The 16,475-nt window shown below is 39.6% G+C and overlaps 3 protein-coding genes and 1 non-coding gene across 4 annotated transcripts in view; 3 read left to right on the forward strand and 1 right to left on the reverse strand.

Annotated features, from left to right (window-relative positions):
- The first annotated feature begins 444 nt into the window (after positions 1–444).
- On the forward strand, positions 445–517 carry trnaf-gaa (transfer RNA phenylalanine (anticodon GAA)). The gene has a single exon. It is a non-coding gene; the product is annotated as a tRNA-Phe (tRNA).
- Positions 518–1,434: 917 nt separating this feature from the next.
- fam81b (family with sequence similarity 81 member B) lies at positions 1,435–8,654 on the reverse strand. The gene is made up of 9 exons (XM_026321093.1): positions 8,614–8,654; positions 8,386–8,438; positions 7,599–7,776; positions 6,675–6,793; positions 5,431–5,560; positions 4,380–4,486; positions 3,660–3,795; positions 2,990–3,191; positions 1,435–1,568 (listed from the first exon to the last, which is right to left on the reverse strand). Exons 2-9 carry the CDS (start codon positions 8,427–8,429, stop codon positions 1,435–1,437), a joined length of 1,050 nt encoding a protein of 349 aa, XP_026176878.1. The 5' UTR covers positions 8,430–8,438; positions 8,614–8,654.
- A 2,548-nt stretch (positions 8,655–11,202) lies between these two features.
- Positions 11,203–12,120, forward strand: LOC113138555 (multiple C2 and transmembrane domain-containing protein 1). The gene has a single exon (XM_026321094.1). It carries the CDS (start codon positions 11,566–11,568, stop codon positions 12,118–12,120), a length of 555 nt encoding a protein of 184 aa, XP_026176879.1. The 5' UTR covers positions 11,203–11,565.
- Positions 12,121–15,087: 2,967 nt separating this feature from the next.
- mctp1a (multiple C2 domains, transmembrane 1a) overlaps positions 15,088–16,475 on the forward strand; it is a 120,145-nt gene continuing 118,757 nt past the window's right edge. The window contains exon 1 of the mRNA XM_026322681.1: positions 15,088–15,267. The gene's annotated coding sequence lies outside the window, so the exon portion shown is untranslated. The remainder of the gene's footprint in view (positions 15,268–16,475) is intronic.

Consider the following 16,475-nt stretch of genomic DNA (forward strand, 5'->3'; position numbering starts at 1 on the left):
TTCTCCATACATTTCGTCGTGATATTGGCCACATTTTAACTGCAGCAATTTGTTGGTTAAGTAACAAACAGCACAAACTTTATCAAATTTCATGGAAATATGGCGAACTCGTTAGAAAGCTATTGGTTTTTCTGAACATCCACCAGTCATGTGGCAGCACAGGGGAAACACCTTAGAGTTCAATGGGAGTCATGTTTCCGTTCCCTTAGCAAACGTAAGGCCAATATTCATCTAAACAGTGATCTCGAACAAAAAAAAAATCACTGAAAGCGCAATAATATTTACAATTATGCATACTAATTTGATTTGATTATGAAAAGAAATAATTGACGCACGTTAAGCATCAAAATCACATTTCATGTGAGAATATACTGAAAAACCACCGAGCAGGTGTGTTAAGGGTTAATGTCATTGCGGTGTAATATGGTGGCATGTGACTACTCTGCCGAAATAGCTCAGTTGGGAGAGCGTTAGACTGAAGATCTAAAGGTCCCTGGTTCGATCCCGGGTTTCGGCAGTGTTTCTTTCACTTCCCACAGAAGGATATCTCTTTAGTGACGAGTTTCAATAATTTCAGCATTTAAGTCAGTACTCATTATTTATTGTTGCTTTCATTTCAATATGTGTTCATGTATCCATTATGTTATCGTATTTTATTTAGAGAAGTTCATCCTTAACAATAAACAACAACATTAATATTGTCTTCTGCAGGATAGTGCAGCACATTCATATTTACAAAGTAAATTGCTTTTGACCTCCCTATTAGGTTTCAAATATATTCTAGTTTACTTGTAGACTATGTACTGTAATAGTAACGCAAGTTTGAAACAGAGTCATACAAATTGTTCTAGGCATCCAACTGTTAAATAATTTAGGTAAACGTGAACACTACCTATAATTGAAAAACAAATCCTTATAAACAAACACTGAAACTGGTTTCATCTGAATTTGCAAAATAATAGCGACTGTTTATTAGTAAAACCAAAAACAACAAAAAAAAACACTGTATACAGTAAAATTTTCCTTTATTTAAAATAAAGTGTTAATAATATGATACGCAAATGTGTACTCATCTCTCCATTATATAGTCAGGTCCAACAAGACAAATCATGGATAAATTGTGTATGCTTTAAGGAAAAAAGATGGCTTGACTTAAGCAATTCTTTTTAACTTTCTTAAATTGCACTAAATTATCTACCTGTTTTGATGCTGTCAATTATGAATGATTTTTGTAATTTCACAAATGACTTAAAACAGCAAGATAATTTCTCACAAAATATAGTGTAGCTACATTCTTAATAACTGTGTAAATGAAGCTGGTGAGGAAACCCTGTCACCTGTGGGTTCACCTTTTGGTTTAAAAAGAGTCTGATTTGAGTTACTGCTTCAGGATAGATGTGACAGTAAAAAGGAGCACCTCTTCCGTTTATAATGTCACAAGTCACTGAGCTCTGCTACCTTGCTGCAAATGTGCTTGATGTCCTTCTGAAGCTTCTCCTTGTCAAGACGGGATTTGATGTCGCCTATCTGCCTCAGAGACTCAATGGCATCATGCACAGACTGGAACCCTGTCCAAAAAAGAGGCAGGGTGCACTGACCATCATCAGACATATTACATTTGAGGTGAAAATTTACGACTATGACTGCTGCTGGTGATTGAGATATTATATCAGTTCTAAGATGGGCTTTCATTCAGTGCTCATAAGTATAAATAACATTATCTACTGGCTCTAATCTTGGATTGTTTGGTGTTGTAATAAATAGCTACTAATGTGCTATGTTAGCTATTTTAGCTATTTAGCCTGTGTTTCGATAGCTTTCATTTCCTGGTGTTCTGTTTCTAATCTATGGTTAAAATTGGCTGTGGTTTGAATCAGTCATTATGACTTCATACTTCTTAAAAATGGTGATCTCTTTGAATATTTCATGTACTTTGAGAAATAATATTTAATGACTGTGAGCTGGATGGCTGAACTTTCTTATGCAGTGATGGGATATTAAATCTTCGCTTTCTGACTCTCTGCCTGTCTTGCCACGATTATTTACAAGTCTCATCAATTATTCATTGCTTTTTTCACTCATATCATCTACTTCTATCTTATCTCATTCTGTGCTTAAAATACGGCAATGGGTAAATATCTCTCTAGAATTGACATTGTTGGTTGAACAGTGATATATATAGAGCATTTTTCTCTTGCTTTTATTTACTGAAGGAGCTATTGACTCTTCTATTTGTTTACACTTCAATATAAACTGGAGACTGAGAGAGATTGACAGAAAGTGGGGAAGGTTTGAGATCTAGTGCCAGAGCTCCTCGGAAATGAATTACCAATTGGCCCAGCAGTGATAGCAGCTTGATGCAGAGTTTAGCTGCAGGACTGTGAGCTGTGAATTTCTATGGCTTATCCTATGACTTATTTGTTTTGCAGTAGCTCCATGAAGCAGCTGTAGCTGACGCCCACCCCGTCTCCTCTGAATAAACACATTCCTGCATGTGCATTAAAAATCAGGACATGTTGGTTAGAGCCTTGTTGTTGGTAATTTTCTGTGACTTTGCTCAGTTCTGATGCCACTGAAAGCTTCAGCGTAACATTGCAGTGTTACGCTTTTAGCAGTTACATTCCATAATAACACAGAAAATAACCCATAGTCTGTCAGGTGATTTGATAAAACCTTGACATGGTAAATATGTTACTGCCTGTGTATGTGAACTGTGGTGCCCTTAATATCAGCGTCATGCTTAATTTTAGATGTTAGTTATTGATCATGAATAGGGATACTGAGCATCTCATTTGTGGGCAGAAGAAATTAACCATGTTTGTCATTAGCTAACTATCCTCTAATTGTGAATAGTCTTTCTATATTTCTTTCTGTTACAGTTTAGTGAAGTGTTGTTGCTTGTTTGTTTTTTCTTTCATGTGCATGATAAGGGACATGTCATGAATGTGTGTTTACTTGCTGATGACAGTTACCGACAGTGATCACTCACCTTTGTGGTATTCTTGTTTGAGCAGCTGCAGCTCCTGATGTAGGTTGTTCTCCACCGAGGCCATTCTTTTACCGAGTCTGGCTTCAGAGTCTTTCAGACGATATGCCTGATTACGGTCAGCCTGGTTCTTCTGTGTTACATAGCGCTCTAACCGGGCCTCAAGAGCACCCAGCTGGTCAGCTAATCTAGTCTCTGTCTCTGACTGAACACAGAACACGTGCACATAAAAACTAAGATTTCAAACTTACAGTTCACGTCACACTGTATGTGTGCCCTGAATTTTCTTTTTAATCCTGATTATAAGGTGTTGCTTGTATTATCAGCGTTTTACAAATTCACAACGTATTGCTTTTGAGCTATTCCTCTAACCAATATGTTCACTACCAAAACAACTGTCAGGCTTTACAGTGTCTTTCAGGTTCAGCAGCTTTTTCAGGATCTGTTAAACCTGGTTAGCACTGAGTCACACTGCAATGTGACTGAACCCTGTGCATTAGAACAATACACAAAAAAAATAGCTGACTGACACATCAAAAAACAAGTAAGACAGTTAACGCAAATGAGAAAAAAAAGTCAAATCAAATCTAAATCAAGCCTGCCCAGTTTTGTTGCATTTTGTTATTGTGGACATTATTGCATTAGTTGTTAGAAAGCCTAAAATATACTGTACCATTTTGTCTTGTAGTAGTGAGTGGAGCTGCTGGTTACTCTCTGCATGTGTTTGCATAGAGCTGCTCAGCTGTTCTTCTGTCCATTTCTGCAGCACATCTTTCTGCTCCTTTGCTTTCTTTACCTCACCTGACATCCTGAAACAACCACCAGAGGTAAAAAGGAGATAATTGTAGTAAGCTTTACTATGAAAATACAGTTGTGTAGAAAACGTATGAAGTTCTTGTGTTGTTGTTGTTTTTTTTTTTTTGTAAATTGGACTGGATTAGAAATGTCCTAAGAATGCATATGGACTGATTAATTAACTGGAAATCTGATAGCTAGTGATGCTACCTATTAATTTACATTTGTTTTATACAGCTCCTGCATGGCACTACTTGGTGCTTGGCATCAGAATTATTTGTACATTTCCGCAACTAATAATTTATTGTTACAACCCTGTCTAACAAATAACTTCAACTAAGTAAAATGCCTAAAACACTAGGTGAGAAAACAGTGTCATAAATAAATAATTGATAATCTGGTAGTTTGTTTTTACGATGTAGATGCTTTATGTTCAGCCGCTTGAAGCACACGGGCAGAATAGGTGTCTGTAGCTGGTTGCTGCAACTGTAAGAGCTCAGATTGGGTTAGACTTGAATCAAAACAATAATAACCCATAGGTAGTGTTATTATAAGTAATCCAGGTGTGCTTGGGTTGTGCTTTTTAAAATGGCCTCACATGTTTTCTATTAGTTTAAGATGTCTATGCAGGTCAGACGTGGAGCTCTTTTGGCCCTGGGAATGCTCTGTCAATGAGGCCTCCAGTCTTCTCAGGTCATGGTGAAGCTGGCGATAGGAAAGCACACAAACAGATGCTGTTACTTGATGTTGGATGATCTTGTGGTGTCTGCTACATGATGTGATCTTTACCCTTTGCAGCTTCTGCTGAGTTGAGTTATTGAGTCACTCCTGTGGCCAGTCAGGACTGACTATGATCCACTTTCTCTGCATTTTCAATTATCTTTATGGTACATGGTTGACCCCTGCTCCACAGCTAATGTACTACTATCACAATGATTTACCACCTTGCCACAACCAGAACTGACTGCCGGTTGAATCACTGAGTATGTGTGTGGGGGTTTTAGGTGCATTTAATTTTAAATTAGGTAAAATGATAGAGGCCATTATAACATATGAAATGTGTCTTAATGCAAGGTTTTATAATATTTATCTAGTAAAAAAAACTGCAAAGATGGAGCAGTAAAAGCAGTTTGCAGAGCAGAATGACCTTGCCATGCCCCTTTGAATTCATTTCACAACTCATTTCCCTTCTTTCAGAGTCAGTGGTCATGGTTGAGCCTTTGAGTTTACTTGATAAAGCTAGTCTCACTCAGCAGCAGTAAGACCCAAACCACCTGCCAAGCAGGCTGCAAGCGTTTCCAGGATAATCCCTCCTTTGTACCTTACAAATTCAGAAAGAATATGAGACTGGGATACAAAAGATTTCCAGACTTAACATTGTGTGTGTGCGTGACAGAGAGAGAAAGAGCAAGAATAAGGACTAGGTTATTGTTTTGTTGTAGAACAACTGCAATTTAAGTCAGGATCAGCCAAATCATGTATGTCTGGACAATATTTCATAGCAGTGTATTGAACTGATGTTGATATTTCCTTTGAAAGGGTAATCAAGATTTTCTTTTCAACACTTGTGTTTAGCTGCTTTGTATATACTGTTGACTTTAGCAAACTGTTGCCCCTGTCTTTAATTCCTAACCATGCATATCTCTCACCTTGACTTCCAGCTGTTTGAGCTGTACATCCACAGCTGCCCTGAGCTCTGCCACCTCCTGCTGCAATCTAATCATCTGCTCCTCCCCAGAGCTCACATCAGCGCTCAGCTTGGCAATGCTGGCATCACACCTGAGATAATAAGCGGGAAAGAACTAAGGGATGGTGAGACACCACTTAATAAGCATAGTGGGGGTGGGACGGCATTCAGAAGTGGGAAGACAGGGAGACGGGCTGAAGTCTGCTGCACACTGGGAGGATGCACTGTACTGAAACATCTAAGATTACGATGGCAGCCAACCAGGCACTGGAAAAAAATCAGACATTTTACCTTATCTATGTTTTCCAAGGCAAGCTAATGGAAACCAAAAGAAGGGTCTGCTGAATCCTAGGAAGTGAGAATTTATCTTTTGATAACAAATTCATTTGGATCTTCTGGTGAAAACATGTTCACTTGACTCTGTTGATAAATTACTGACTATAATTTTAGATGAATTACAGGCAAATCATGGCTAACCAATCAAATAAGTGAATTTGTTTATTAGATTTATCACCAAATACAGTCAGCAGGTTGCCTCCCTGCGCTTGCTTTATGATGACATCACGAACCTCCAGAGATGCTCACTCCCTGTCTCTATCAGGCTTGAGATTTTTCTGGCAAAAATAATATTTGAGATAAAATACAATGCACAACAACCAAACCCAGAAGCTTCCCATTGAAGTCATTTAATTCCCTGTAGACCCCTACAGTGCTTCCATAAAGGGCTTCACAGAACAGAGTGGTTCAAAAACAACTAGTCTTTAGCTTACTTGATTATTTATAACTAATGTACAAGAGGTCATTAAATTGAAATGTGTTTTTCTACAGCTCTTGTTGGACCATGAATCAGCTGTTTGTTCAGTAATAGGCAATGTCCTCTGTCACCACTAAACTCTAGCCCAATACAAAAGCTGATTGTGACTGAAAGGAATTGTTTGTCTCACGATAGACAGGACAGGCCTGCTGCGAAATGAGCTGTTTGCAGAGTAAAACGACATATTTGATCCAATGTGTGAAACTACGCTACTTTAGGTGTATTGATTCATGTTTTCCAGAGACGTTCAAACGAATTCAGCCCAGGTACCCACATAGATAGAGAGATAGATATTTTATTCATACTGGATGCACAGGATGAGAGTTTTAATCCTTTGGCACTCATTTCATTGTTTTACTTTTCAGTGTGCATCTCAGTGTTTGTGTGCATACCTGGCTACCCTTCCTCTCAGGTCTCCAATGCCAGCCATGTTTTTCTGGTCTAGATGTTGAACAGCTAGTGTGGTTCCAGAAGTGACAGAGTCCCGCTGAGCGATCTGTCTCTCCAGTACCTGCTCAGGACAAAAAACAGCATATCTGATGTCTGCTGATGCCAGGCATTAGTATGTTTACAAAATTGTTTACTAACTATGCCTGACAATTCATAATGGCATGTCAGTCCTGTTCTGTTTCCAGTTGTGTTTACTGTGAAAGATAACTTCGAATTGCCAAACATGTCATTATCATATTTGCATGAATGCTCTACAAGATGGACTGTGAGTGCAATAACCTAGTATCAACGTGACAAACATCTGACTTATGTGAACAAATAGTGACTGTGTGATATCACTTTCATATTATTTCATTCATTCATTTAGGCTTTTAGCTTACTTCCTCGTGTGCGGTATTATTTAGCTCTTAGGAATTTGTGTAATATTTGCAGATAATGACAGCTTTTAATCGTGTTAATGGGAAATGTGGTACCCACTAATGCAGCAGTCTATTTTATTTCCATGCTCTGTTTCTGTAAGGCAGTTATCAACGTGTGACTTGATGTTCTGCTCGTTCTAAAATGACTCCAAATGCTCATTTGTTTCATGAGTCAAATGTGCACTTGTTTTCCAGTAATTCCTCAGACTGCTGTTTTCCAGACATAATAGCATGTCTGTATGTATTTGACCACATAAGGTATGCATCATTAGGTTTTTGCTTATGAGCTGATGATGTTAATGAGTCAGGCAGGTTTGCAGTTTTAACATATTTATCATAAAACAAACACAGAGGCTGTAACTATGCAAGACCACACAGTAGATCAATAGAGTGATTTTGCACAAAACACCTTATCAAGTATCATCCATCAGCTATCCACTTATATACCTGTATGTCCATGCTAAGCTGCTTGACAATACGTGTGATGGTCAGTATGTGATTTTCCAGCAGCTTGCGAGAAAGTGCCTGGACCTGGATGGAGCCCTGGGTGGACTGCAGGCCTGCTGCCACCTCCTCTCTGATCCTGAATGCCTGCTCCAACAGCACAGCCAGTGTCTTCTCGTGACTGCTCAGACAAGCCCCACCCCCAGTGGATCATGGATTAATCAGGAGGTAAACAAAAAGAAAACCAAACTGTAAGTTGTAACATTTAAGAAGCTCATTACTGCTGTTTTTTGACATTAAGGGATGTGTTGCAAATCATGCAAAATCAAATTAACATTCTCTAGTAGCAGAGGCACAGGGACATGTTAAAAAAAAGTCCTTTTACAGTATTAGTCTATAAAGTACCCAGCAGAATAATGTAGGCACAATGAAATGATGTTGTAATTGTTTTTCATATCTTCAGGCCATGCTCAAACCAGATCTCTATTGACTTACTGTTCTTGAGCTAGCTGTGTTACCCTGCCTGATGCTACAGTGGATAAGGATTCATTTGATCAGTGCAATTCACAGTGGTGTTACAAAGGTCACTAGTGGTTCCCAACCTTGTTTCCAAAGCATCAGCAGGTGAAAATAAAACTTATTTACCTATTGGACACAGAGTGATTATAGGATTGACTTTGTGACAAGGTGAAAAATATAAACCATAAAAACTGTTGTCATAGTTTTAATGATTAGAGCAAAATAGAAATATAAAATAATGTATTTAGACTAAATAAGTAAGAAAATTCACCTGTTGTGATGGTGGAAGGGCTGTAACTTTGCTTCATGTGACATTCTTCCTTTCTAAAAAGTAAAAACACAAATTTGATATTGGTGAGACCTATTGTATTTCTAATGCAAACTAGTAGTTTTAAAGTCTGCTCCAAGCATAATGACACTCAGAATATAATATAATATGTTCCCTTTGATTAAAAATAATATAAGAAGAAATCATTTCCATGCCTTCATTTGTACTCACTGTACTTTCCTTCAGTCCGCTCTTAATGTCATGTGTTTGTGTTGTCATGTCACTTGGTAACTGTGGTCTCCTTGAGTGAGGTGTGCCTGCCTGCCAGTGTGAATTTGTCAACACAAAAATTCATGAATGCTGCATTGTATATGTGCTGAAACAGTCTTCTGAATATCTTAAGAATATCTACTGACCAGCAAGTGTGAACATTAGTTTTACTTTAACTTTAAGAAATGTAACTAACTAACCAGTGTGTATAGCAGCTACTGTGTTCGTAAGGCAATAGACCTCATAGTACATATAGACACTAATTCAATCTTTCATTACTGCATGTTTCCTGCTTGCCTTTAATTTAGTTCTTCTGGGAATATTCACTACAAAGCATTCATGTATGGCCTTGTTGAATCTGCTCTGTCCTGTTGGGCAATGATGCTTTCAGCATACTTCAGCATGAGCACATGAAGTGAAGGTGAAAGCAACTGTTTTGACTATTAGACCCGTCCATTAATTATGCTGCTTATCCTGCAGAGGGTCACTGTGGGGTGGGGCCTGGAGCCAATCCCAGCTGACGTCGGGTGAAACAGTTAGTGACACTGAGTGCACCCTGGTCAGATTGCCAGTCCATCACAGGCACTGAAAGCATTTCATGGTTAAAAACATTATTAACACACAAACAATATTATTAACACACAAATATTATTATTACATTGTTGTTTGAGTAAAGCAATAAAGAGTTAAATGACTTGACAGTGTGGAGCTGTGCTTTGGCCATATTAAAAAAACTGTGCCAAATAGTTTTGATTCTTGTGGATGAAACAAGCTGAAACTGTAAAACAGAATATGTGACTATTTAAACAATACAGTAAGTTACAAGGCATTATCTTAATATGCAATCATTCTGCTCTTTCACCACTCACCATGTAATCTATTGTGTGTGTGTGTGTGTGTGTGAGAGAGACACTGTACCTGTCTATTGAACATTCAGCTTTTCTCTACACTGAATGAATTGTGAAGGGACTGCTTCAACCCCCAGAGTGAAAAGGGCCTTATCATGTTTCATTTAACCAAGACTTAACCTACATTATCCTACAGTGTGAGTCAAGTTGGTCTAGTAGTGAATTACATGCAAATGCAGTCAGTGAACGAACATGTTCCTGAGTGTTTGTACCTCTCTTTGCAGGTGTGTGAATGCACAGTCTCACACACACACACACACACACACACACACACACACACACACACACACACACACACACACACAGTGGATTAGTCTCTTATCAACAGGACCAGCACCATTAAGGGGGAAGGCCTGCTCAGTGCAAACTCATCACTTATCCATACTAGCCCAATACAAAAGCTGATTGTGACTGAAAGGAATTGTTTGGCTCACATCCTCACAACTCCATTTACTTAACTCAAAAGAGGGACTCAGGGCAGTTCATTGTGTTGCTGCCAGTGCCCTTCTGGTTGTTAATGAAGTGTTTTATTTTGTAGGATGGATGAGATATCAAGCAAAGTGATCCCAAGCAAATATAAATCCTGTTATTGGCGACTCATCCAATGGCTAATATACTGTACAGATAGTAACCTCGATAATCTAAGTTATATGAAACCCCCTTTTTTTATAGAAGTCATAATTGCTATAAATCACTAGAAACCACAAAGGACTGATGATCATTTTCCTATTAGGATTGTAGCCAATAGCACACAACAGAAGGCGTTATCAGAGCCACTCATAACTTCATCATCAATCTTAAAAATGATGCCAAGGTCGTGCAAGTGTCTTACATGAATAAATGTGCACATAAATTGCACATGTCTATATTTATTTAAGTATATTTATAAGTCGAACAAATGATTCTATTTCCTCCCCTTTATAATGATGTGTAAAATCAAAATTTCATCAGTCCTGTGTGCAGAGAAAAGGTCATGTGATTATTTGTGTGATGACTTGTGTTTTATTTTGTGTGTACATGTGGGCCACACACAGTTAGGTAGGGATGTATTTGCTCTTTACTGTCTCTGTGTATTTGTTTATGTGAATGTGGATGCAGTGTTAACCCGGGGGATGGCATAGGCCCGGCACAGAAACAAGGGCATGCAGGGAGGATGTAATGAGTTATTATAGACATCACAGCAGCACAGCATCTAAAAGAGAAGAGCCTGTGCAGTGCTGCCTGCTCTCTGCATGTGGGTGATAACATTCACTGAAGCCTGACCTATAAGACAGGGAGAACATATCCAGACATGGCAACAATGCAGAAACAATTGAACAAACCTCTATGGTTTTAAAGACTCTGCCAGCTCTATTTACCAAGGTCAGCAGGCTGAATCTAGAAGCTGTAAATCCTAAACACATATCATACTATAATGACACGCACAGACAGGGGCGACAGGAAATCCACAACTGTAATATAAACATATCCACGAGGCGTTACGGGGTTGTGTTACGCAATCACCAGCATAGCCTACAGATTATCCACTCAAGTGATGTGTTTGACCAGAGGGAGGCGCGGTGCCCCGTTCGTCCTTCATTTGAATAGAACAATTAATGGGGAAGTTTGCCTAAACCTTGCTTAAGCACAGTGGACAGAGCAGGAGGGCAAAGGCAGACAGCAGCCAAGCGGTGCGTTACCAAGCATTTCTAGGTGATCTTGCAGAAGTCTCGACATGTGCTCCAACTTCACCTCTGACGTGAGATAAATCTTCAACAGATTATTGCTTTCCGTCTAACTAGAGGGCTACACAGTGCGTGACATCAAATTTACAGTGCTGCCTGCACAGGCATTCTTGAGATTCGTTGGAGAGACTAACACCTCCTTCATCATCACACCGTGCGGCTCCTTCTTGGCGCTCTAAACTGATCATCAGTGGAAGTGCTCCCGAGCTGCAGCCGCCCAACTGTGACATCTTTCCACTACACAGAGTGTGCTCAGGCTGGCTGGCTGCTGCACAGGCACCATGGAGCAAAAATCGCGTAAAGATGAGAGCACCGCCAAAGGACAAGAGTCTCTGTCCTACCAGCGGAGAATGTGGAAGAATTTCCAAGATAAAACCAAGCCTTGGCTCAGTCCTAAACTGGGATCGGAGCGTCGCGGTGCCGGGGGCGCGGAGGGCAGCAAAAAGGAATCGGGGCTATGGATGTTTAAGAGAAAAAAGAAACAGTTGGATCGGGTGTTTTCGTCGTCTCAGCCGAATCTGTGCTGCTCTACGCCGGCACGTTTTGAAGGAGATAAGTGTCTCGGAAGCGACGCTGTCCCCGGCACCAGCACAGATGGACAGCCCCTGCTACAGCCCCTTGGCGCAGCTTCTGGAACCACGGGAAGCAAGCCCGAGCTGATGGCGCACGGAAGCCCCAAACTCCCCGTGTCCCAGCTGATCATGTATCAGCAGAAGAGCTCCTCTCTCGGCTCTGCGTGCTTCGAGAAACTGGTGGTGGACCCGGCCGTAGAGGTGGGAGAGGAGGAGCAGCTGCGTAAAAACGCAAGCGATTCTGTGAGTAAAGACATGCGGTAAACCACGCATCTAGTACTATATTGTCTGTTACTGCCAAGTAAGGCTATTGCAACAATGAAAACCCATACGGATGTCCCATATTTCCCTGGTAATTAAAATAAAGAAGACAAGTTTCACGATGACGGTGATGCGACGTGATGAGCATCATGTGATGCTTATTGATTTACCAGTCCACCGTTTCCTTTACTCCTGCCCTGCAGCTTCTAGGTCTGTAATGACCAATGACACCAGTGCAAAGTGTAGGCCTGTTATCATCACCAATAACAAGCTTACATCACAATCCACTTGGTTTGATATCATGCAACCATCACAGCCACCCCATGCTAGATAGCATGAGCTAAGTAATGTTATTTTATTAGCCCCAAATCAGATTTTAACATAGGCTACATGCTCTGGTATCACCAAGAGCCTCCTTTTACAGCCTCACATCCCTTTCTACCAGTATAGATATCCCCTAGCTTCCCAGTCGAACTGTCACTAAGTAGGCTACTTGCCTGCAGACAGAGGCGACAACAGACCTAGGCTATGCTTTCAGGGTTCATCATGCCATTTGATTAAAAGTGGCCCACTTGGCAAATGATATCAGGGACATGAGGAGCAGGGTTGCAGATTGATGACAGGTGTATTCCCACATTACCCAACATGCTGAGTCAGTATACCCCAGGAGAGCCTTTATCAGAGTGATATGTCAGCTGCCACAAAAAAAAAAGATATATATACCCAAAGGTCTTAGCAGTAATGGGAATTTTTAACTGTTGGTCAGCTCGTTTGGAAACTGCTGCCAAATAAGAGCAAATATAAAGTAAACATTTAATAATATAGTCCTATTCAATTAACCTACAGTAAGTCATGTAATTTCAGACAGGCCCTTATGATATTTAACAGTACTGTCAATTTATAAAACAATAGTGTAGATATGGCATGTGTGAGAGCCCATAAGTGCATTCTGCTTCAGAGGAATAAGCTATTCAAAGCTTTTCATCTTACCACTTTAAATGTTCCAGGCCTGTCTCTGAGCACCATCCAGATTGCTGTCTAAAAGTGATTTAGTCGACTTCACCTCATTGAAGTTTGGCCAAAGATCTCTTGTCCATTAAATCTCTAAAAGAGTGCAGTGCACTCAGCTCATGAAGTGAAAGTAAGTAAGTATTGATGACTTCACTGAAATTGATCTTGCAGATTCATACCAGCACTTACCAGGTCAGTTACATAATACACAGAGATCTCACATTGCCAAATAAAGTTTGAGCATTCGGTGTGAACCCTTAGTTACCGCCTGTTGTTGCCATGTTTATCCAGGCTTCTGTTCACTTGCTGTGTTTTCCATATGCCTGGAAAGAAGAGAGCAGTGGTGAGCACTATATACAGTGACACTCCATTAGTATTATCCTGTCAGGCTATAATGAGAGTCGTCTGTAAAGTTGACATTAACCATGTGCCATCATAGATGTAAGATATACAGTAGGATCTTAATCTATTACGTAACAGGTTTAGAGAAGGAAGAGATGAGAAAACGGGTGATGGAGAGGGTGAGGTTAAAGGTAATGACAGGTGATGGGGGGATGAGATGAGGTTAAGTGATATAAGGTGAGAGATGATGTGATGTGTGACAACAGAGGATTAAAATGAGGGGATAATAAACAAAGACAACAAATGAGATGAGACTGGACATGCTTTATTTATACCCAAGGGAGAATTAAGTACTATATAAAAAATAAGTGAATTAAACACTCAGCATCACAACACATTAGCAGATATTCTAGCTAGAAATATATATGGTTGGTGCATGTTGACTTGACTTTATTGTTCACAATGCACATCTACGTTGACTAAACACGTTCATAACCTACCAAGGATTCCAACTCAAACTCATGCACGATTACAGTCATCCACACGCTCAACATGAGGCGATTATATATAACTTCCTCTTAATAAAATGAGGGCATAACGCTCCAAGCCACAATTTTCATGAATGAAATAAGACCATATGAGTCATAACAACCAAAAAGCCAGTTTACGGTTTTATTTTGAATGTGAGTGAATACCAGGCTCTGGAAGTCATGTCGTTATTGACACAGTAGAAAAAAAGGATTCACTTTTGCTTTTTGTAATGCAGGGCAATTCGATTTGAATGTAAGTGTGTTCTACAGTGGATCATAATGGGGAAGGGCATCTGCCACAGTAGAAAATCATTAAAATCAATGTGTCAAATCAAGTGTCATCGCCTTTTGCAGACTCCATATTGCCCTTGTCTCAGTGAGTTATGACTTTTGAAGCAATAGCACATAATCTAATATCTTTTGGAATGTGTAGCTACTACATTCGTCATGTTCTTCCTCATTCTGTCTAATAGAAAGTTTGACACTTTTAGGGATGTATCCAATATTAGCCTCTTTTACCATTTCTGTGCTAATAGATTTTATTGTATCTTCAGAGGTTTTAATGAGTTTTTCATACATGTGTTTATTGAATTAAACCTAAGTTGGCCATTATAGCTGTATTCAGTTTTGGTGTATTTTACCTTTAGTAAATGTATAAGACATGACACAGTTTACTAGTTTCTGTCTGACACTAATGTTTATTTTAAGTTGATTGGGCTGAAGCTGCGTAAAATCTTTGAAATGCCACCGATTCTAAATAAAGGAACAAGATATCTGAAACATTAAACGTACACATGCTGGGTTTGAGTCTATAGGTTAGAGGTCACAGAGCCTTTGACCGCTCAGACAGGAAGTAGAGACCGTGTAAGCACCAGTAGCAAGTAGCAAAACAAAGAAAGTTTGTTTTTCTTGTGATTTAGTCCACGCATCATGGGCACTGAGGCCAGATATTGTTGCTGCAGCACCTGAACAAATATTCGCGTCTAGAAATGAAAGAAATCAGCGGAGGGTTAGCAAAGCTGACACCTTAGTTAGCGGCTAACTGTTAGCCTGTGTGTTGGGACTAACAGAGTTGTCCACAGTGATACATACCCAGGCCCTGTTTACCGAGCTGGACAACATGCTAATTGCTGGGGTCTTTTTGCCTCGTGTGTACATTTGTTTAACTAATTTATGGATAGTATCGAAAACACACTTTGACGAGCCGAGTTGGACACGTGATGAAACCAGCTGACCTAAGATGGTCCAACACAAATGTTAGTCAAAGGTGAGTAAAACTCAACTCCTGCCTTGTTATGGTAGTTTTTCACTTCAGGTGTCCCTGGCGTGGGATGGTGGACGTATTATGACATTAGCCTAACCAGACCATGGTTTCATTTTAATGGACCTCAGAAGTCAATTAAATCATGATGTTGTTGCACTACATTTAACCTGTTTATGTGCAGTTATGTTGACTGTTTTTCTTTTTATCTAAACAACACAGGATATTAAAGAAAACATATTGGTGTTTAGTTTCTGATCAGTTCTTGGTTCTTTCTTCAGCTCAGGTCACATGGAGGACATAACAGTTATGAACCAGGGAAGTAGGTTTTTGTGTCTCGGAAACTGTACACTCTCAGCCTACTGCTAAATATATCTGACGTGAAAGATGCCTGGAGGGTGTTGCCATTCTTGTATTTGTCTCTTGGACAAGGTGAATGTTAAGGGTTGGAGCTAATGCACTTGTTTTTTGTTTTTTTTTTGATAAATATGATCTGGACACGTGCTTCATCCTTTTAAACATCCGAGTTTTATTGCTTAATTTTGTAAATGCTGCTGTATCTGCATACATGTTGGGTTAGAGGTTCAAGGTATAATATTTACAGGGATCTATTAGAAGAAATGGAATATATAGTATTTATTAATGTGTTGTCATTTTACACACTGCATCTGTAGTCAGCCATACATTTATTCATTGCATAATCTCGATGTTCATTTACTTATGTAAACAATTTTATTAAGGTTTTTGAGTTGCTTAAAGAAATTAGTCATCTTGTTAAGTTAGTAATGTTAGGCAGCTTACAGATGTTGGTACATGTCGCACATCAGATGCTGTGACTTTGGGATGGAGTGACTGAGAGTGAGTGAAATGAGCCATGTTTGGATGTCCTGTAGGTAAAAGTGTGTTTTGCTGTGTTCATATTAGATCTCAACTCAGTCGGATCTTTTTGTGTTGATAGTTCACGGTCATGTTTCTAAGTGGCATGTACCCAGCTCTAGTGTGAATGTGGCATTTAAAATGCCATGCATGTGCAGATTTGAAATTGTCCTCAAAAGCAGTTTAGTTGCAGTATGTTTTTTCTGGTTTCGCTTTAACTGAAGAAGCTGCTTACCTGATGTCCAGTGCATCTGAAATGTCCTCCACTGACCATATTGCTGCTTTTGCTCCGCTCCATGTTTAATTTTACTGGTCTGTGATGTACTGACCCTGAAACA

This window comes from Mastacembelus armatus, chromosome 9 (assembly GCF_900324485.2).
Source record: "Mastacembelus armatus chromosome 9, fMasArm1.2, whole genome shotgun sequence".
NCBI classification, from domain to species: Eukaryota; Metazoa; Chordata; class Actinopteri; order Synbranchiformes; family Mastacembelidae; genus Mastacembelus; species Mastacembelus armatus.